General features: G+C 58.3%; 2 protein-coding genes across 9 annotated transcripts in view; one reads left to right on the plus strand and one right to left on the minus strand.

Moving 5' to 3' along the window:
• Positions 1 to 4,691: 4,691 nt before the first annotated feature.
• On the plus strand, positions 4,692 to 13,643 carry FSCN1 (fascin actin-bundling protein 1; the record flags this gene model as incomplete). Its single annotated transcript, XM_080353825.1, has 5 exons — positions 4,692 to 5,514; positions 12,086 to 12,242; positions 12,709 to 12,830; positions 13,108 to 13,275; positions 13,367 to 13,643. The coding sequence occupies 5 exons, from the start codon at positions 4,692 to 4,694 to the stop codon at positions 13,567 to 13,569; spliced, it is 1,473 nt and encodes a 490-aa protein (XP_080209951.1). The 3' UTR covers positions 13,570 to 13,643.
• Positions 13,644 to 17,238: 3,595 nt separating this feature from the next.
• RNF216 (ring finger protein 216) overlaps positions 17,239 to 21,052 on the minus strand; it is a 77,301-nt gene continuing 73,487 nt past the window's right edge. For 7 of the 8 annotated variants that reach the window (XM_080354171.1, XM_080354170.1, XM_080354173.1 and 4 more), the window contains one exon: positions 17,339 to 20,808. In XM_080354171.1, coding sequence (XP_080210297.1) covers positions 20,489 to 20,808 — 320 coding nt within the window. In that variant the 3' untranslated portion in view covers positions 17,339 to 20,488. Of the gene's footprint in view, positions 17,303 to 17,338; positions 20,809 to 21,052 lie in introns of those variants that run through there. The other variant, XR_013922885.1, reaches the window with a different exon arrangement.

Below are 21,052 nucleotides of genomic sequence, written 5' to 3' on the forward strand. Positions count from 1 at the left end.
GGGCAGTGAAGAATGGACACATCCCTATTTGTTTGTTCGTGTTTTTTGGTTTTGTGTGTGTGTGTATGTGTGTCTTTTGTAAAAAAAAGGCCTGAAAGCATCCCCTGCTACCTAATTATTCTGGCTCACAGAATGCCCCGTGTGTCTCATCCGCTGCTCCTGGGCACTTCCATGGGGCTACAGGCACCCAGGCAGAGCCCTGGGGACCAGGCAGGGTGCTTGTTCTGGGACAAAGAGCATTGTCCCCACCACTGAAGTTAATAACCGCCACACAAAAGGTATTTTAAGCTTTCCCAATAAAATTCATTCTCCCGCTGGATAAACTGGGCTCCATCCTCCATCCCACTTACGTGGGGTCCTCAGGGGGGGCTGGAGGAAGGGGCAGGTTTTTGCTTCGGCTTCTGATAATGTAAAAAACACACCAGAAAACAAGCTCGAGCAGGAAGAGAGGGACAAAGTCCCAACCCGGGCCCAGGACTACCCGGCTGTATGAGTTTTCCCGTCTGCTTTCTTCCTGCATTTGTTCGCGGCTCGCCTGTGCTCAACACACAAACTGCTTTAAACAGTGCGCTTCAAGCATTTCCCTCCCTTATTACACTCTAGACACAATTAAATTAGGATAACAGGATCAACTCGGCTAATAAAGCACCGCGGCCGGTACCATGACCGCTCCTGACAGCCATGAGATGCGGGGACACGTCTGAACCCCGATGATGCTCCACAGCCATCCCTTGCTGCTGGGGTTGTGGGGCTGAGCAAACCCCCTGGGGGCAGCATCCCCTGGGACAGGATAACCCCCCCTGGAGCACCATCCGCTGCTCCAGTCCCTCTCCTACCCCAGGGCTGCCCTTTGTTTTCCCTGGTGCTGCTACTTTTTTTTTCTTTTATTTTTTTAAATACTGCCTAATACAATTTTAATGAGGCCGGGGTGCCTGCCAACTGTTGGGAGAGTCGTCGGCGAACCTCTGCCGAGCTGTCTGGCGGCATATGGCAGCAAGGCTGGGGCAGCCGCGCACCCTGGGGTGTCCCCCGTGGCCCCCAGCAGTGACAAGGGATCTGATGGGGACCGCAGGGAGATGCAGCCTCCAGCTGTGGTGATGGGTCCGCAACAGGGCTTATTCCCACCCCTGGTCCAGCAGTCCTGATCACCAGGTGGTTTTGGCAAAGCCCTTTATCCTGCCAGAGGACAGCTCGCTGGGCTGCACTGGGTCACTCCCTCCTGCACAAGGGCTCCTGTTGTCACCAAGCACTGTCCTGCGTGGGGACAGAGGTGCCTGGAGAGATGTTGGCCACACAATGCAGTTCCCAATCTCTGCCAAGCTATGGGGTGAGGGGGGTACCACACTGGGGGGGTTCCAGGCCAGCCTTGGCCATCTTGCAGCCATCAACACCACCACAAGGGACATCAACACCCCTGGGATGTCTGTCAGCATGTGCCGGTGACACCACGCCAGGGTTCACAGCATGTGGGGGTCCCGGGGGAAGCAGGTTGTACACTAGTCCATGTCCCCAGTGCCACTGAGATGACAACCTGCGAGCAGCCCCTTCCAGTGTGCCCCAAAATTGCTCCAGCAAGGACAAGGAGGCGCCAGGCCAGGCTGGCAGCTGAGATGTGGCTTGAAGCCAGAGGACACTGAGGTGACCCTGTGGCACCGGCTCCAGACACCCCGTGACACAGCCGTGCCCAGAGGAGAGGGCTGGACACACAGCCCAAAGCATCCCCAGCTGCTGCCTCCATCTCTGTCCCTAATTGCCATCCTGTCCCTTCACCTGGGGACATCTCCTGCTGGCCTGGGACGTCTCCTCTTTCCTCCTGGGGGCCACAGAGATGAAACAACTCATTTCACTCCTACAACTCTTCACCAGACATGACTGTACACCGCACTTGCCGTCTCTGTCCTTCCAAGCCCCTTCTGCCCCGGCACCGCTCGCAAACGATGCCGAGCGGCAACAAAAAGCGTCCAGGCAAGCGTGAAATCTGAGGGCGTTCCTGTGCCCGAGGCAGGCAAGACAGGGGTCACTCCATGATGGGGGCTCCTTTTCTCCTTGCGTTTTCTCTTTTGGAGCCGGGGTTTATTTGAAGTCCCAGCGGGTGAGTCACGCAGCCCCTCCGGAGGGGACACGGCCACGCTCCAGAAAGCCCTTGTCATGGATGCTGTGCGCCAGGGCCTGGAGCAGTGGTGGGAGGGCTGCAGGGGGGCAGGGACACCTCAGAAGCGTTTAGTCACGGCAGCTTGCAAAGACAACAGGAAATGCAATATTTAGAGGGAAACCCAGCACTTTCCTTCCTGCTCCAGCGCATCCGGCACGCACGGATGCACTCGGGAGACAGATTTTGGCTGCTGCATCCCCACGCTGGGAAGCACCTTTTGCCACCGCAGTGATGTGTGGGGACGTCTCAGACAGCATTTGGGGCTCTCCCGTCCCCCCATGCAGAGGGTGCAGGCAGGCTCTGCTGAGCCAGGCAGTACCAGCATCCACGCCGCACTGCTGGGCAGTGGGGAGAAAACAGGGTGTTTTTTTTCTCTCCCTGCATAATTGCTATTTTTTTGTCAAGCAGAAAAGCTGTTTCTTTCCCAGCCTCGGCACCATCTGCCTGCTGCGGCAGGAGAAGGCGGATCCCGGCAGCTGTGGGCCCGGGCAGCTGCTCGGCCTCGCAGCTGGGTCCTAACGCCCGGGTGCCTTTGGCAAAAAAGGGGTCTGCAAGACAAACGTGGATCTGCCTCGCTGGAGCTGGGGGGGGTTTATTTCCAACCCAGCTGAGAGGCTGTGGGGTTGGTTCTGGCTGCAAATGGCCTGTCTGTCTGTCTGTCTCTCTGAGACAAGCACAGAGCAGGTCTGGCTGAGGCACCAAGAAAACAAACCCCATCCTGAGCCGGCAGGTTTGCCTTGGGGGGGTCGTGCCAGCGACCCCTGGGGCAGGGGTGGGTGGTTGTGGTGCAGCCCCAGGTGTAGCGGTGGCTCAAACCAGTGCGGCCAGTGCAGAACCAGTGGAGCCTGGAGGGCCTGGGGAGATGGGGGCTGGATGCAGCCCTGTCTGGGGGCTGTGTGAGCCTGGGGAAGGTTTTTGTGCCACCCAGCCCCCGGTGCACCCTGTCGCACCCTCCCACCCGCACTCATGGTCCAGCCCTTTCCTTGTTCTGCTTCAGCCGGGGCAGGCGGTTCAGCTCCCTGATCTGGCTGAAAACCATCCCGTGTCCCTCCCAGCCCTCTGTTTCTCTGATTTTCTGTTTCTGCACATTTCCCTGGCAAACAGCTCATTTCCCCCAGCCAGCACGCAGGAGCGTGTATACAGCCCAGGGGCTCCGAATCTGCCACCCCAGACATGCTCCTGTTTATCTGTGTCCACATTGCAGACATGAGAAGTGTCCCCATCCCCAAGGAGCACCGGGCAGCACCCGTGCGCAGCACAGGCTGTGGTATGTCCCTATACCAGGATCAGCATTACTGTACGTGCATGGCCTTGTGTGTGCACACCAATGCCACTCACCTACACCCCGAGAAATGGCCTTGAAATACCCCCTTTGCACAGGAGAGCCTGTGTTTTGCTTCTGGCTTTGATGGGGGCATTTGGATTCCCCAGGAGCCCAATACTCCAGCTGTGCTGGTGTCTGGCACAGCGTGCTGGGACAGCTCAGAGGTGGTGGGATCTTTCACCCCCCTCCCCGTCAGTCCTGCAGTGTGGAGCAGCAGAGGGGTGCAGGGAGGGGCCAACAATGTAGGAGGATTCTTGCAATGGGATGGGGCCTTGCAATGCAGAAGGGATTCCTGCAAAACAAGAGGGGGACTCAGTTCAAGGGGGTATCTTGCAATGGGGGAGGTGGCCCTGTATTGTGAGGGGATCCTGAAATGCATAGGGTGTCTTGCAATGTGGGGGTGCTCTTGCAATGAGGGGAGCATCCTGTGATTCAAGGGGGCTCTCGCCGTGCAGTGCCAAGGGTGTTTGCAATGCAGAAAGGAGTCTTGAAATGGTGAGTGGGGGTTGTCTTGCATTGCAGTTGAGGGGTCTTGCAATGTGGGGGGTGTCTAGCAATGCAGAGGGGTTCTTGCAGTGGGGGTAGGGTGGCCTTGCAGCGCAGGGAGGGGACTTGCTGTGTACAAGGGGATCTTGCAAATCAATGGGGCTCTTGCTGTGTAAGGAGGGGTCTTGTCATACAGTGTGAGTCTTGCAATGTGTGTGTGTGGGGGTCTTGCAATTCAAGAGGGCTGTTGTGATGCCAGGAAGGGTCTTGCCATGCCAAGGGGTCTTGCAGTTTATGGGGGGGGTGGGAATCCTGCAATTCAACGTGGCTCTTCCTATGCCTGGAGGGGTCTTGTCGTGCAGTGGGCGATCTTGCAATATGCGGGAGTCCTGCAATTCAAGGGGGCTTTTGTAACGCAGGGAAGGGTCTTGCAATGCAGTGGAGTCTCGCAATGGGGGAGCGGGGGTGTGTCTTGCAATTGACGGGGGCTCTTCTGCCCCCGGAGGGGCCCCGCCACGCCGCGGGGCTCTGCAGCCATGCGGGGGGCGCCGGGGGTGCAGCGGCGAGGGCCGGAGCGGCCGGAGGGGGCGGCGGGGAGGGGACGGGCGGGGGTCGCGGCGGGGGTGGCCCCGGCGGGCGGGGGGGGCGGTACCGCGGCGGCCGCGCTATAAAGGCGGCGTCGGGGCGGGCGCGGCGGCAGCGGCGATCGGTGGCGGCGGCAGCGGCAGGATGACGGCGAACGGGACGGCGGAGCCGGTGCAGATCCAGTTCGGGCTCATCAACTGCAGCAACAAGTACCTAACGGCGGAGGCTTTCGGCTTCAAGGTGAACGCCTCGGCCGCCAGCATGAAGAAGAAGCAGATCTGGACTCTGGAGCAGGACGGGGAGGACTCCAGCGCCGTGCTGCTCAAAAGCCACCTGGGCCGGTACCTGGCAGCCGACAAGGACGGTCGGGTGAGCTGCGACAGCGAAGAGCCGGGTCCCGACTGTCGCTTCTTAGTGGTGGCTCACGGCGACGGGCGCTGGTCGCTGCAGTCCGAGCCCCATCGCCGCTTCTTCGGCGGCACCGAGGACCGTCTCTCCTGCTTCGCCCCTTCCGTCTCGGCTACCGAGAAATGGAGCGTCCACCTGGCCATGCATCCCCAGGCCAACCTCTACAGCCTGGCCCGCAAGCGCTACGCTCACCTGGGACCTCGCCGCGACGAACTGGCCGTGGACCGCGACGTGCCGTGGGGCGTGGATGCCCTCATCACCCTGCTGTTCGTGGAGCAGCGGTACAGCCTGCAGAGCTGCGACCACCGCCTGCTGCGCTCCGACGGCCGCCTGGTCCCCGACGCCGAGCCCGGCACCGCCTTCACCCTCGAGTTTCGCTGCGGCAAAGTGGCCTTTCGCGACGGGGAGGGTCGGTACCTGGCCCCCTCGGGACCCAGCGGCACCCTCAAGGCGGGCAAGAGCACCAAGGTGGGCAAGGACGAGCTCTTTGCCCTCGAACAGAGCTGCCCGCAGGTCGTGCTCCGAGCCGGCAACGACAGGAATGTCTCCACCCGGCAAGGTAGGAGGGGATGCTGGGGCTAAACTCGGCCGCCCTGAAGTCCCTGGTGTGTCGCCGCCCCGGGGTTTCTTCCCGCACCTCTCTGGCATCATCTCCTCCATATCCCCCGCATCCCTCCAGAATCGCCCCCCTGGGAGCCGGTGGCCACGTCCCTCCAGCATCTCCTGCCTCCCTGCAGCAGCAACCCCACAGGGAGCCCCCCTGCATCCCTTTGCCATCACCTCTCTAAGGTCTCTCCCCCCTGCTTGAAACCCTTCTCTCACACACCGCTCCCCGGGAGGCACCATCTCCCCAGGGCACACCCCGCACTCCTCCAGCATGGCTGCCCGCGGTCCCTCCCCCAGTCCCTCCATCATCATCCCCCCCGCACCCCTCCCACATCCTTCTCCCTTCCCCCTCCCGCATCCCCCTGCCTGGGGGCCCCATCCCTCCAGCACCCCCATCCCTGCAGCATCCTCTCTGCAGGGTGCCCTGGGCGGGGGAGGAATGGCGAGGGGCCTGCCTTGGGGTACAGAGATGGCTGGGGGGTGTGGATGGGATCTACCCTTGCGGTGAAGGAGGCAGGGCTGCCATCCCTTACCTTCCTACCTGCAGAGCTCATTGTTCACCCAACAAAGCCTTCGCCAAACTCCCCCTTCCCTGAGCATTCCCCCTTCCTTGAGCATCCCCGAGCCACATGCCCTGCAGTGGGGGTCTCTGGGGGGCTGTTCCCCACCATGGAGCTGCAGTTCCTGGTGGGTGAGTTGGGGGGTGAGTGCCACCCGCTTCCCTGGCCTTGGCAGCATTACAAAAACGGCTTCGCCAAAATGCCCGCGTCGAGCCGTGACCTACATCCACCCACACAAAGGCCCTCGCCTGTGCCCATCCCCGTCCCCTCCGCCTGCTGGAGAGGCCACCGTGTCACCAGCCTCAAGCATCGTGGCCACATGGCACAACTCCTGGGGCACATGGCTGCCTTCTCGCCTTTGAGCACCCAATGTGCATCTCACCCCCCTGGCTTGAGGGGTGCTTGCTGGGGGACGGGGGTCCCTGCTCCGTGGGCAGGGCGATGCTGGAGGTGCGTGGCCGCCTGGCGTGGGAGCCGCGGGGCACGTCACCGGCGTGCCAGGTCAGGCCGGCACACGCCGGGCGCGGGATGGGTGCGGGCACGTCTCACTGCAGCAAAGCCTGGAGGAGCGAGCAGCGGGGAATTTCTTGTGTGTGTATATATAATATTCCAAGGTTGCAGCTTAACTTTCATCTGTGCCTGGGCAGCTCCTTGCAGGCGGCTCGCTGCCTTTCTCCTTTCTGAGAGCAAATCAATCCTGCGCTGCAAAGCAACCCCTTAAAAAACAAAACAAACCAAAATGCCTGCGAAGATGGGCAGTGCGGGATGATTTGTCCAGGCGCCGGGGTTTGGGGAAGAGGAGGAGGATGGCGATGGCGGGAGGATGGTGGGAGGCTGCTGCAGCGCTGTGGGGGAAGGGCTGCTGCAGCCCTTTGTCACCGGAGATGGGAAAACCAGCTGTGGGGGGAGACGTGCGGGATGGCGGAGGGGGACCCCCCTGCCACTGCCCCATCCCGCACATCTCCCTCCCCACGGCGCGGGTGCTGGCGGACTCGCCGGCTTTGTGTGATTGAGAATGGATGGAGGAGGTGGGAAGGTGGCGGGGGGGCACAAATCTCCCCAGCAACAGGGGGCTCTGGGCTGTGCCCAGCCCCTTTCCAAGCCAAACACAGTGGGGAGGGGTGCGCTGGGGCTGCACATCCTCGCTTGGGTCCGTGTTGGCCGGAGAAGCCGTTTCCACCCGGTTTATCCTGCCCGGCAGCAGGGAAAGCATGGGAGCTGCCACGTTCTGGGACTCGCCCTCCCTTCTGCTGTCGGGAAAAGCGCCTTGTCCCAAGGTTACCGAGAAGGCAGCCGAAAACCAGCCGTCGGAGGAAGCGGCTGCAGACAGCCCTTTCCCCCTGCTGAGCTGATAAGCGTTGTGCTGCTGGCAGATGTGCTGGAGGCCGCCGGAGATGGGGGATGCGGGATTTGGGATGTGGGCAGGGAGCGGCTGCGGCTCAGCGCAGGCTCCTGGGAAAAGGCAGCTTGTTCCTGCAGGGAGTCGGGGAGGGAGCGAGGATGGCAGCGGCTGTTCCCCCCCTGCCCTGGGGATGGGGCTTTTGTGGCTTCCCTCTGGCTGGGAGCTGGAGCTGGTCCAGCCCTGTGAGTGCCGAGTCAGCTCCTGGCTTGGAGCCCCATCCCTGTCCCTGGGATGGCCCCGGCATCACCGTCCCCTGCATGCAGGGCACTGGGGACCGCAAGGTTGGCGATCCAGGGGTGGCTATCGGGGAGATGCCAGCCCTCTTTCTGCATCAGCTGGTGCTGGCCTCTCTCCCCGACCTCCAGCTGTAGAAGGATGTGGTCCACAGGGAGCCCTGGACTCCATGAGAGCCCCCATCTCCCCATCGCACCTCTGAGCAGCACACCCTCCGAGTCGGGGTGCTGCCGGCAGAAAGCAGCCTCCCCCCCAGCTCAATGGCTCCTTTCTAGCCCTGGCTGCCGCAACAAAGGGCCCTTTGTGGGCACGAGGGTCCCCGGGGGCAGAGTGCTGGAGTCCTCCCTCCCCGCCAGCCCCCCCGCCCGGAGAGGTGTCCCCCCCACCGCCATGGGGAGAGGACGGGCTGGCTCGGGAGAGAGGCATTTTGGGAAGAGGGTCCGGGTGGGCGCGGTGAGCGAGCAGTGCGATGGTGGGAGCATGCCCAGACGCGCTGGTTGACGGCAGGGAGCTCTGCTCCGGGGCCAGGAGCCCCCGGCATGGGGTGGGTTGATGTCGGCTGCAACCGCTGCCCATTTCTCCCCTCGGTTCATCTCGGTGCCTTAGTGAGGGGGGGAGACGCAGCTCCGGGGTGGGGGACACAGCTGGGGACGTGTGTGCTCGGCTGTGGTTTTTCATCTGGAGATGCCAAGTGGGATGTTGGCACTTGGCGATTACACAAAGCCACAGGAAATCCATAGGGAAGGAGGGGTGGGTTTTCTAGGAAATCCGTGTTTCACCTCCACCCCCTTGCAGAGCTGCACCCCCCGCAGAGGAGCCGCACAGTCCCTGGCTGCTCCAGGCTGTTGCTTTTAGACAAAAAAAACATGCTTAGATTTATGTAGGGATGCACCATAAGCCCATCCAAAGGGCAAGGAGGGGATGAGATGAGTCTTGGGGCACATGTGTGGCTGCAGCGTGGAGTGAAGGTGCCAAAGCCCTGCGGGGAGACCAGACCCGACCTGTGTGAGCAGAGCTGAGCGAGAACCCAGAATCCTGCCCTGCCACCCAGGAGGGCTCGGGGCTTTGCAGGGTGCTGCCGGCGCTCCCGCAGACGGAGCAAACTGGGTTCTTTGTGGGCAGCTCCTGAGGTGGGGTCTGTCCCCTGGGGCGAGGGGCTGCTCCAGGTGGCTTGTCCCACCCCTTGGCCATGGACCTCCAGGCCCTTGGCATCTTCCATGAAGTGTGTTCCACTGGGTCTCACCAGGATGGCTCATAGGACACCCTCTGCATCAACCTAATCATAGAATCATCGAATAGTTTGGGTTGGAATGGACCTTCAAAGGTCACCTAATCCAACCCCCCTGCCATGAGCAGGGACATCTTCACCCAGATCAGGTTGGTCAGAGCTCTGGCCTGGGATGTCTCCAGGGGTGGGAAAGGCTTTGGGGGGACTCGATGTTAGAAAGCCCTGGGGGGACACGCCTCAGTTCTCCAGCTCCCACCAGCATCATCTGCATCATCCCTGGGACCCCTGTAGTAAACCCACATTGCAGACAAAGCTGGAGAACATCCCATGCAGGGAATTTTTGGGGGCACAGGCGTAGGTCTGCTCTCTCCCCTCCCAAAGCACCGCCCCTCCTCTCCCGCCTCCAGCTGTAATTAGCAGCTTCGTCAAGGTCAGGCATAGTCGTGCAGGCTCCAGACTGTAAATTTACCAAGAGCGGTAATTAAAGCGTGATTGCAGCGGGAGCGGCTGGGCCGGGCGCTGCGGGACATGCCAGCTCCCTGCCACAGCCCTGGGCTGCAAAAAGCAGGGGTGGTGGTGGGGGTGGCTGGAGGGACAACCTCTGGGCTCCACCATGGGGACATCTCTCTTGGACCCACCATGGTCCTACCACCCCTCAGCCCACGCTGCCTCCAGTGTTTCACACGACTTGCCCATCTCTGACCCCCCCAGGCCTCCTGCTCCAGCTCAGTTACAGCCCTTTGAAGCCTCCTTCTGCCCCAGCCGTAACTGCATTCCTTTCTGCTGAGTCGGTGTAACCCAACCCAGCCCCGCTTTTGGGGAGGGGGCGGTGGGAGACCCTCCTGCGCTGGCCCTGTGAAAGCCAAACCCCTGCATAACGGCAGGGCTGCAGGCAACTGCTTGGTGTTGGGGTGGGGAGACTGGTGGTGGGTTCTCTGTGCTCTGCCCTGGGGTTCTTTGGGGCACATGGGACAGTGTCAGGAGGGTCCTGGCACTCACTGCCCTATCTCCAGCCCCTCCCATGCACAGAGCATCCCCCCCAGCTCCCCCCATCCTGGTGCTGCAGCTCAGGGAGCTCTTTTGCAGTGAGGAGGGGGCACTGCCGCCCACTTTTCCACCCTGAAAACTGCAGCAGCAGCAGCTCTTGCAGGTTTGGGGGGGTTCAGGAGTGCCAGCAGCCTGGGTGCTGGGCTGCATCTCCCAGTGTCCCCTCCCGCAGCCCGGTCCCTCCCCAGGAGCCCCCAGGTCCCCGTTGAGCAGGCAGCTGTGCGCTCAGCCCGCACAGCGGTGCTTCCCGCAGGGGTACCAAATCAAAACCAAATGTCTCTTCCAACCACTGGCACAGCCCTGGGAGGCGGCAAGAGTGGGGCAACCACACGAGCCGAGACCTTGGCCGGTGGGGCTGGCGTTGGTGGCCCTGCAGCTCCCCCCAAGCTGCCCCAAATACCCCGGGGAGCAAAACTCTGGGGGGGGCTGCATGTCCATCCAGAGATACAGAAGGTGCTGGAGGATGCTGTGAACAGGCAGTGATGTGGCAGCAACAGGACAATTTAGGTGTGGGAGATAAGATCACAGCCAACAAAGGGAAGCCTTCAAAGCCTGATCCCTTTGGGAAAGGTGGGAGACTGAGATGCAAAGAGGCAGCTGCTCCCTGGGGGGGCTGGATGTGGATTCCTGTTTGGAGATGCAGATGGGGCGATGGGATGCTGCCAGCTGGCTGTGTCTGCAGGAAATCTCCCGTTCCAGGACCCAGAGCTGGTGTGTGGAGGTGGATGGTCCCTCCCCAGGTGGGTCAGCACTCGCTGGGTGCAGCTGGTTGGACTTGCTGGTGGCTTTTCAGTGCAGAAGGGCCTCTGAGGCTGCAGTCCCTGAAACCCTCGCAATCCCAGCAGCCAAGAAGCTGGGAGGCAACGCACCACAGGGTGCCAGGGGCTGAACATGTTGCTGGCCCCACGGGTGGGTTCTTGGTTCCAGGAGAAGGCAGATTTGGGTAGAAAGGTTGCACGCATGCTTTGCATCCTTTCCAGGACCAAGGGCATGGTTGGGCTCGAGCCTGTAGAGCCCATGCAGTGGGGCAGGGATGTGGGTGCTGTCTGCTGAAAACCTCCTCTGGTTCCTCTGAACCATGTGCTCCCGGGCTGCTGGCACGGGTTATGGACCCATGTCCCACTGGTGGGACTGGGACTCATCTCTGCCTGTCCCGGCTGAGCACCGCACCCCAGCTCCCTCCCCAAAACCCGGCACAGCTTTTCTTTGGCTCCAGGCTACAGCTTGTGGCTCACATCCCTGATAGTATTTTTAGGCAGAAATCCACCAAGCTGGAGAGCTCTGGAGAGGATTTGGCCCTGCTAGTCCTGACTAAGCAGGTTTGCTTGGGCTCAGTGCCTGTGGGTGGATGTGCATGTGGCCCAGGGGGGCCAGTGGTGGCAAAAGGACCGTGGCTGGTGGCCCTGGAACTGGCTGCATCCACCTCCAAGGCTGGTGCCCGGGATGGAAATGGCCATCGACTGCTGGGTTGTGGCCGCAGTGACACCCCGTTGGTGCAGGGATGGGTCATCGTGGCTGGCAGAGCCAAGGGATGGGCTAGTGCTGGTGGTTTTTGGGAGCTAGGGAAGGGTTTGGCTGTCCCAGGGCTTTCCTGAGCTCCCTTTCCCTGCCAGCCTCACCACCTCAATGGGCTGTGACAATTTATGGATGACAAACGGTGCCATGGTCCTTAACATGCCATGAGCTGGGAATTCATAGATGTTGCGGTGGCCTCTGCTAATGGATTGAATAACCCGGCTGTCAGCTCTGGGGAAAAGAACTACAGCCCTTTTCCATGTGAAATATCTGTGTTGGTCTTTGGTGCTGAAGTGTGGTGGAGCCTGAGAGTCCTGAGCTGGAGCTCGTGCCTGCCTGAGCTCAGTTTAACCCTCAGTTATGGCCTTAATGCTTGAGTAGTCAAATAAAAATCTGGATTTCGACTGCAAATGCTGTAAGGGAAGCCACGTGTGAGGGGTTTGAGGGTCAGCAAAGCTCACCCAGGGCAGCAGGACCTGCTGGAGGTTGTTTGGGGTCCCCCCGGTGTTCCCCACCTCCATCTCCCTCTGCCCCGCAGGGATGGACCTCTCGGCCAACCAGGACGAGGAGGGTGACCAGGAGACCTACCAGCTGGAGATCAACAAGGACACCAAGAAATGCGCCTTCAGGACCTACACGGGGAAGTACTGGACCCTGACCTCCAATGGGGGCATCCAGTCCACCGCCTCCACAAAGTGAGTCCCCTGTCCCCCATGGCTCTGGGCCATGTCTGGGCTTGGGAGCCCCTCTGTATCTCCCAGGGTCCTCCAAGGGGGATTTTCCATCCTAGGAGCTCACCCTGAAATGCTTCCCAGCAAACACAGGGAATTCCCCAGGGAGCCGGGTTAGGGCTTGTTGAACATGATGCTCGGGAAGTCCCTCGGGCCATGTAATCCTTCCTGGCCGTCTGGGGCTGTCAAAGGGCTTTACCCCGCAGTTCAACCCTACGTGGGCCCAGAGCCGGGTGGAAACCCAAAAAGTGCGTTTAGCAGCCTGCCTGCAAGGCAAGGGCTTCCCACCGGGATGGCCACCACAGTGTGGCTCATCCTGCCAGATGGAACTGGGGCTCCTGATCCAGCCGTGGCCCTTTCCCAGCCGGCGGGTGTCACCAGCAGCATCCCCATCTGTCACATCCCACTGACCGTCCTCTCCGCCCTGCAGGAACGCGAGCTGCTATTTCGACATCGAATGGTGCGACAAGCGCATCACCCTGAAAGCCGCCAACGGCAAGTACGTGACGGCGAAGAAGAACGGGCAGCTGGCAGCATCCATGGAGACAGCGGGTAAGGGATCCCCTTTGGGACTCCTGCACCCTACACTGGGACAGCAGAGGACAGACAAAATCCCACCCCCCCATTCTCCAAACCAGGTTCCTCTTCCAAGTAGTGCTCAGGGATGGAGACAATAAGTTTTCTTAATGACTGTGTTTCAGGTGCTCGGAGATGGAACAGATAGGGTGGGTGAGAAATGGGTGAGGGGCACAGCCCACTCTCCTCCTATGGGGTCCAGGTTCTGTAGCCCCCCGGGGCCGCTCTCACAAACCTCTCTCTTTTGGCACAGGTGAGACGGAGCATTTCGTGATGAAGCTGATCAATCGGCCCATCATCGTCCTGCGTGGCGAGCACGGCTTCATCGGCTGCCGGAAGGTGACGGGCACCCTGGACTCCAACCGCTCGTCCTACGATGTCTTCCAGCTGGAGTTCAACGACGGAGCCTACAACATCAAGGGTGAGTCCCCGGGGACGGTTACGGGCTTTGAGGTGGTGGCCATTGGGGTCCCCTTGGTGGCCACTTCATCCCCCTGTCGCTATGCCTGCAGATGCCACTGGGAAGTACTGGATGGTGGGGAGCGAGTCGTCCGTCACCAGCAGCAGCGACACCCCCGTGGACTTCTTTTTTGAGTTCTGCGACTATAACAAAGTGGCGATCAAAATCAATGGCAAATACCTGAAGGGTGACCATGCCGGGGTCCTCAAGGCATCGGCCGACGCCATTGACGCCTCCACCCTCTGGGAATATTAATGCACTTTAGCGTTCCTCCCGTTGCCAACTTCTCTTTCCCCTCCTTCGTCCTTTTTTCTTTCGGGTTTTTTCTCCTCTCTGTAACAGGATTTTCAGACCGGCTCACCCTTCCCTCCCCTGTAGAGTTTGCGTTATATGGGAGGTGGGTCCCCATAAATCTCTGTAAGAACTGGAAAAGTGATGGGGCAGCCTATAGCTTTGTAGAGGGGTCTGTCTCTATCCCCCCACCCCACCACCTCCCTCTAGGTTTGCTGGGCTTGGAAACTGCCGTACCCCCAATCCTGGCCCCTTAGGTAGTTTCTTTTCCTCTCCTCGACTGAAAAAAAAGGGAATAAGATCACCTCTGTGCTAACTGCTGCCATATCAGCACCGGTGCCACCTTGGTCTGTGCTGCCAGTGTTCCCTGGAGCACCCATCCCATCCCATCCCATCCCATCCCATCCCAGGGCAGAGCGATGGCACTGGCTCCTCCCTGCATCTTCGCTCTGCTCTGGGCTATCGGGGAAGGATTCACCCCCAGCTGAGCCAAAAAAGGTGACCTTACATATCACAGCACCCCCAGGAACGGGGCTGCCGTGTGCTGGCACGTGTCCCCACAGAAGGGCCAACAAGCCAACTCCCCCATACCACTGGAAACGATTTTTTAGGCTGATCCTGTCTGGAAAGCCTCAGACTTTCATCTCACAGAGCCCTGTGCTCCTTGTGTCCCTCTGCACCTCCTGGTTCTAGAGGAGCATCCCAGACCCTGCTGGTGGGTCCAGCCCGGCTGGTCCTGCTGCTGCGCCTGGGAGGGGGTGGCATAGGGGGGACATAGAGGAACCCCATGCTGGGGGGCTCCATCCACCCCCTCCAGCGCCTTTGGTCCCCACAGGAGCCGGGTGGAACCTCCCCTGGGTGGTAGCTGGAAGCATAAACTGCAGATTTTGGTTTACAGAATAGAAAAGTTCCTTAGCAAACTTTGCACAGTGAGATTTGCTCAGTACCTTTTTCTTTTCTTTTCTTTTCTTCTTCTTCTCGTAAAATACTGGAGCAGCGATACAAATCGCTGAACACCTAATGCTGAATTAGGAAGCCCCGGGCTCGGCTCTTGGGCCGTCTCAACCCTACTGGAAAAAAATAAGAAAAAAAAAAAGACCAAAACAGTATTTTTGTTAGTCTCTATTTATATACGCTCTCCATGGCACTGTGTTACCAGCTGTTGTCTGTACTAGGTCTGCATTAGAGTTTAACGCTGTTTGTAACGGGTGATGCTGACGTGTTCGTTAGGGTGATGAAAGGCACTTTATCCTTTGGGGCATTCCCGGGGCCGATATTTGCTCCCTGCAAACACACCAAGGAGCCTTTTCCCCTGCTGGGGAGGGAGCGCCGGTTCCCCCCCCCAGCCCCACACCAAGGGTGCTCGCGGCATCGCTGCCGTGCCAAAATCAGGGCCGGTCCCTATCGCCGGACACAAGGCCAGGGGCTCGTCAGCCTTAAAGCCATGAGGAGGGATAAACCCTCCGGAGGAGCTTGGTGCTAAACTCTCAGCTGGGAGAGCGAGCGACCTGTTCCCTGCCAGGGGGACAACCCCAGGCCGGGGTCCCTGGCCGGTGCGGGGGATCCCGGCTGGGGCTCTACCTCGGCTCTGCGTCACATCCAGGGGCTGCTGCGCCACGCGATGTCCCTCAAAGGACCCAGTGTCTTGATGAAGCCCTGAGTGACCCTGTGACTTGGCACACACTTTCCACTGGCCTTCACCCCCCTACACACAAACCCTCCGTGTTGCCTCCTCCCCGTCCCCCATCGCAGTTCGAACCGTGACTCCCACTCCGGCTTCTTCCGTGTGACATTAGGTCAACATTTCTCCTGTCTCCTCTTATCGGGTGTCGTGACTCTGAAAACATCTCATTCTGAAAATTTAAGTTCTGGGTTTGTTTGGTTTTTTGGGGGTTTGTCTTTTTTTTTTTTTTTAATTATTATTTTTTTTGTAAGTGCCATTTGTATAACTTAAAAAAAAATAGCTTCAAATGGAGAAAGATGAATAAAAAATAAAACCTGCATTCCGATACAAGCGGTTGTGTGTGGTCTGTTGGGGCTGCAACAGCCTTTTAATGAGAGCAGTTGTGGTGGTGGAGCCTTTGGGGGTCAAATGCCTCCCATGAAGACTGAGCTGGTTCTAGAGGGCTCACGGGAGTTGGTGAGAAGGGAACAGCGACCAACAGGTTCATGTCCATTGAGCAGGTTTAAAACTAAAGCAGCTGGGGTCTCAGGATGCTCAGAGCAGCCACCAAACCCAGGGGCAGCTTTGGGGATCGGGGAGCTGTGCACAGGCTGTAGAATCATTGAACAGTTTGGGTTAAAGGGACTTTCCCAGCTCCCCCAGTGCCACCCCTGCCATGGGCAGGGACATCTTCACCAGCTCAGGTTGCTCAGAGCCCTGTCCAGCCTGGCCTGGGATGTCTCCAGGGATGGTTCATCCACCACCTCTCTGGGTACCTGGGCCAGGCTCTCACCACCCTCATCAGGGAGATGCACCAGCAAACCATCTGCAAACCATCTCCTGGAAACCATCTCTCCTGTCCTTGCCCCCCTCAGCCTACCAGCACTGCGGAGAAGCTGCTTTTTCTCTCCCTGGCTCAGCTCTTTCCCCCGTAGGATGGTCTGAGGGGGAGGCACCTGCGGGAGGGAAGAGCGATGGGACGCTGGTTTGAGGTGCATGGCGGGGCAGGGGTCAGCACTAAACCCCTTCCTTCCTCCTCTGCTCAGCAGGATGGAAAAGATGACGATTAAATAAAAAAGCAGAGGATGAGGAGGAAGGAAGCCCCATCCAGCCCTGGCCAAAACACAGCACGTCTGGCTGGAGGAGCTGGAATGTGCCCCCAGCCCTCCTGAGACAGCCAAAACCAGCCCCAAAACTCTTCTAAGCCCCTCAGTTTTGGCTATGAATTCAGGTGCAGCACGTGCTTATGGAAGGGCCAGGGGCCAACTCCATCCACCCACCAAGAGCCGCCAGCCCTTTCGCTGCTCTCCATCTCCCACAGCCTGGCTCAGCACCAGCAGATCCGAATGGGCTCCGGTTTAGCTTTTAAAAGCTAAAGCTGGTGTGGTTAAAACAAAGTTTGGGGCTGCCCAGCTCCCCCCCAAACACACATCCCAAGGGGACGCTGGGAGGGCATGGCCAGGCGCGACCTAAACCTGAGGGGACAGTAGGAGGGCATTGCTGGGCTCGACCTAAACCTCAGATGCAAGTTCAAGCACTGCAGCAAGGACCAAAGGAAGGAAGGATGGATGCTCTTTCCTTTCGATAAACAGAGCAAAATTAAAGCTGTGCAGGAACTGCTGAGCAGCTCCGGTTGCCACACAATTGCCCTGGTCCCTCCAGTGTCATCTGTGTGTGCACAAGCAAACCGGCCGTGACACCATGTGGGGAAGGGGCTCCCCAGGGCTGCACCCTCGTCCTTCCCATCCCTCCCATTTCCTTTTGCTTTTAAGGCCAGATTTTATATTTGCCATCGCTCCTGGAAGGGGGGGAAGATCCCCCCAGCCTTCCCTTCCAACAACACGAGCATCCTGGTTTCCATTTAAAGGAGGGACTGGAAACCATTTTCTATCCCGTCCAGTTTTAACTTGGGAGCATGTGGAATGAATTAAGCTTTTCCAGGAGGGTCAAGCCGGCTTTGCCTCGCAACTCACAGTTTCCAACCACGCACAACACGGCACAACAGTCCTGCCTGGCGTTCGGATGATGCTTCGGCTGTAACGAAAGCACAGAAGTAAAGAGCCAGAGTGCACAAAATTTATTTACAAAAATTCAAATTACAATATAATACAGGAACTTTTTACACACAGAATATTAGAACAGTTTACTACCAGGAGGTAAAGAAAAATATTTTTTTTTAAACTTTTCAATTATTTTTTAATAAACCACCTATTTATTTTCAGCTATTGTTATACAAAGTTGCAGAACATGCACATCTTTACAGGGTTTCTTTTAATATGTTTTGCTAAGTGCAAATACTAAGTTTCTCTCTTCATCTTTAAGGCAAGTAAAATGGGACACTGCAAATAACCATAAGAAATACCTGTTATGGGATCGGCCTGGGCACAGCAACCTCCCTGTCACCTTTATGGTTTCAAGAACAGCGGGGCAGGAGGAAACCGGGATGCAGGAGTTAGAGACCAGGTCACGGACGGCTCCCGAGGTTGTGCAGTAGATTTTGGGTTATTTTTCTCAAAAATAAATCGACACAGACCCAAGCGCTATCGGAAACCACAGCTCGGGGTCTCTCGGGTTAGGGGGATGAGCAGCCACGTGCTGGGGCTGCAGAGGCATTTTTGGTGAAATGGGTGTTTCCTCGGGGGCGAAGCAGCGTGATCCCATCACACATCGCTCAGGGCCGCTGGGTGCTCCCCCCATCACTGCCCAAGCATCAATTCCTCTTCTCTCAGACACAAATAACCTCACGGTTCTGCAGGGGACAGGGGCACCATGGTCCTCTACCACTGTTGGGCTCCTCCAGGACCACGACACGGCAACAGACACATCCAGAACCGAATACGGACACCGACCTCCCCCCGAAACTTCTCCATCCCTCTCTCTCGCTCTCGCCACTTCACCGAGGTTTAGTTCTTCACACCCACACGTCTCTAGACACGCACCAAAAGATGGGATCAGATGGTCATTTTGCACTAGTGCTCCCAGGCACGTAGCACCGTGCGACACATTGTGTGTCCCTCGCAGTTTGGGTCAGTTTGGCAGCTGAGCTGTGCCCGGCCTGACCCCCTTTGCACAGGCTGGGGAACCAGCAGCACCCCCCTGGAGGGCTCATCCAAACTGGCCCTTGAGCCCACAAGATCTCGGCTGTTAAACCCCCAGGTTTCCCTTTCTAAGGGTCTTCCCCTGACCCAGGTCCATTATCTCGCCGCCTGCTAACGCTGTGAACACCAGCCCTTCCCAAAGCCATCGGGACACGCTGCTCCCGGCTACCACAGAAATCACTCAGTGCAAGGGAGGATTGAAACTTGGCTAAAGCTCAGCTGAACAACAAGCACAAAGCTCCTGCAGTCTCCAGACTACTTCCAGAAATAAGTTAAAGAAAACGACAGCAGCAAGGGAATACTGCTTGGTTATTAATGCTAGAGAAACCACGGCACTGCGGAGCTGGAACAGAGCACTCTGCAGGGTATGTCCAACCCACAGGCAACACCTGAGATGGGATAAATTGCTGACTCGGCTTCAAAACGCAGGGAAATCCCCTCTGGGAGACCCCTCCTGGGGACAACAGTCCCCAGAGGATGTCCCAGGCCACCAAGAGCATCCCACTGACATCCCGCATCCATCGCTCACCGCATGCCCAGGGGATGCTGTGCTGGAACCCTTATGGAGAGCTGCAAGGGTTTGGCAGAAACAGGGTATTCTACCTGAAAAAAAACCCCAAATAAAACCAAACGACACCTGGATGTTCAAATACAGGGGGAATAACAGGAGGAGAAGAGAGAACCTGAAAAGAGAAGAACCCAAAGGAGAAGAGAGAACCCGGTGGGCTCCCAGCAGGACAGAGTAGGATGCAGCCCTGAACAAACCGCTCGGGGAGCGACAGCACAACTGGGCTGCTAAGAGGCAGCCCAGCCTTTCTGGCAAGAGGGTTTTCTATCTTACACTCCAACCATTTTCTTCTCTACAGGGAGCCTGTGCCAGCCAAGGGCTGCGGGCAAAGGGCTTCGTGCCAGCGCCGCTCCCGCAGCCCGGCGACCGCACCTCCTGCTTCTCACAGGCAAGCTTTGCTTTTCCTAAGTCCTCACTTCCTAATCGCAGCAACACTTGTGTTTGTCTTTTCATACACTTTTCTGAAGCCAATTAAGCTAAAACGCACATTTTTAGAAGTTGTTAAGCACCACAGCGGCATTCTGCGGGGAAGGGTCCCGTCTCACCGTCACCAACATGCACAATAGGGGTAGCTCCTGGTTGTACTGTCACAGCACACATCACACCGTTGCCTGCATCTAACCAGACATTTGCCCAAGCAGTTGTTGCAATGAAGGCTGCAAATGATGCTCCAGGTGCTTCTACCAGCTGTCTGACAACCACTGGGAGAAACAGGAGGGAGATTTGGGATGCCAGATGAGAACGGCAAAGCAAAGGCCAGCGTTTTGGAAAAGGAGATGCGCCCACCTCTGGGGGGAAAAATCCTGAGCCATTCAAAGGGGGCAAGTTCAGTCCAGCCAAAGATCAGGGTGCCCAAATTGTCTGGTACTCGCTAAAGCCCTCAGACACAGCTCTGGGCTTCCTACCGAGATCTCAGCAATGAGATGGCTGCTGCATCCCCTCACTCCGCTTGCAGAGCGAGAAATGCTAAAAACATTACATTGACTTGGTTTTCAGCAATTTATTCCTGCTGGGAGGTGCTGGGAGGTGACAGGGACGCTGGAGAACATGGGACCCCCAGCCTCATGCCCCCCCGCAGGCAGAAGGCTGGGGCAGCTGACTCCTGTTACCTCCTTCCCAAAGGTCTTACCCAGATGCCAAATCTCTCTTCCCTTCCCCCAAAACTCACTCAACTGTGTGGCAGCTGCTCTGGCCAGCAGGAAGGCAGGATTTTCTGGAAAGTCCCCGGGGAACGGCTGCATCCCTGAGCTCCAGAAAGTCTCACTTTCACTCCCAACAGCTGCCTGAACAGGCTTTGTCAAAATCAAAATTAACACAGAAAGAGACCCCTTGGAAACGCAGCACCAAGCCCTGTTGCAGCACAGGTTGAAATGTTCGATGGCAGATGTTCAGAGAAGCTCTAGAGAGGGGTGCAGGGCAGGTACACACGAGTCAGAGCAGCTCCCCTTGCAGCTGGTTAAACCGAGAGAGGCTGGAGCAGGAAAGGGATGGGGTGATGTTACTGGGGTGGCTTTGCCCTGCAGTGACTCTACAGCAAGTGCTGGTTGACCCAGGTCAGAATCGGTGTCGCGGCTGAGGGCCAAAGTGCATCGGCAAGTTGTGCTCCAGCTGGACATTGATCTGGGGAAAATCATAGTTCACCCTCATGTTGGGCAACGGGGGGACGTAGGGGGCAGGAATAGGGCCAATGTTGAGGGGGATGTTGTTGTACATGGGACGGACGGGAGGGAGCGGGAAGGGGGGGTGCACGAAGGGGTAAGGGGGCATTCGGGGCTGGTGGAGGTTCTGAGGAACAGGTCTGGGGATGACTTCAATTCTCTGGATTTTCTCCACGGGTTTTTCCGCGGGCGGGCCGATCCGTTTGAAGCTGTTCTCTGCGGAGGGAGGAGAGAGAAGAACCAGTCATCCCACAAACGAAACCTCACCAGGCTTGGCCCAAGGTCCTGCACTCACCACCAGCACCCTCCATCCCCAGCGTTCTTCCTACAGCATCGCTCCCACCCCCTCCATGCTCCAGGCACCACAGAGCACAGCACCGGCTTCCCAGGTTGGCTCCTTCCATCAATAACGCACCACAAAGGGGGAACACCTCGTTTTTTAGCCCCTTGCATACCCACG

The sequence above is a fragment of the Nesoenas mayeri genome (assembly GCF_963082525.1).
Source record: "Nesoenas mayeri genome assembly, chromosome: 15".
NCBI lineage: Eukaryota > Metazoa > Chordata > Aves > Columbiformes > Columbidae > Nesoenas > Nesoenas mayeri.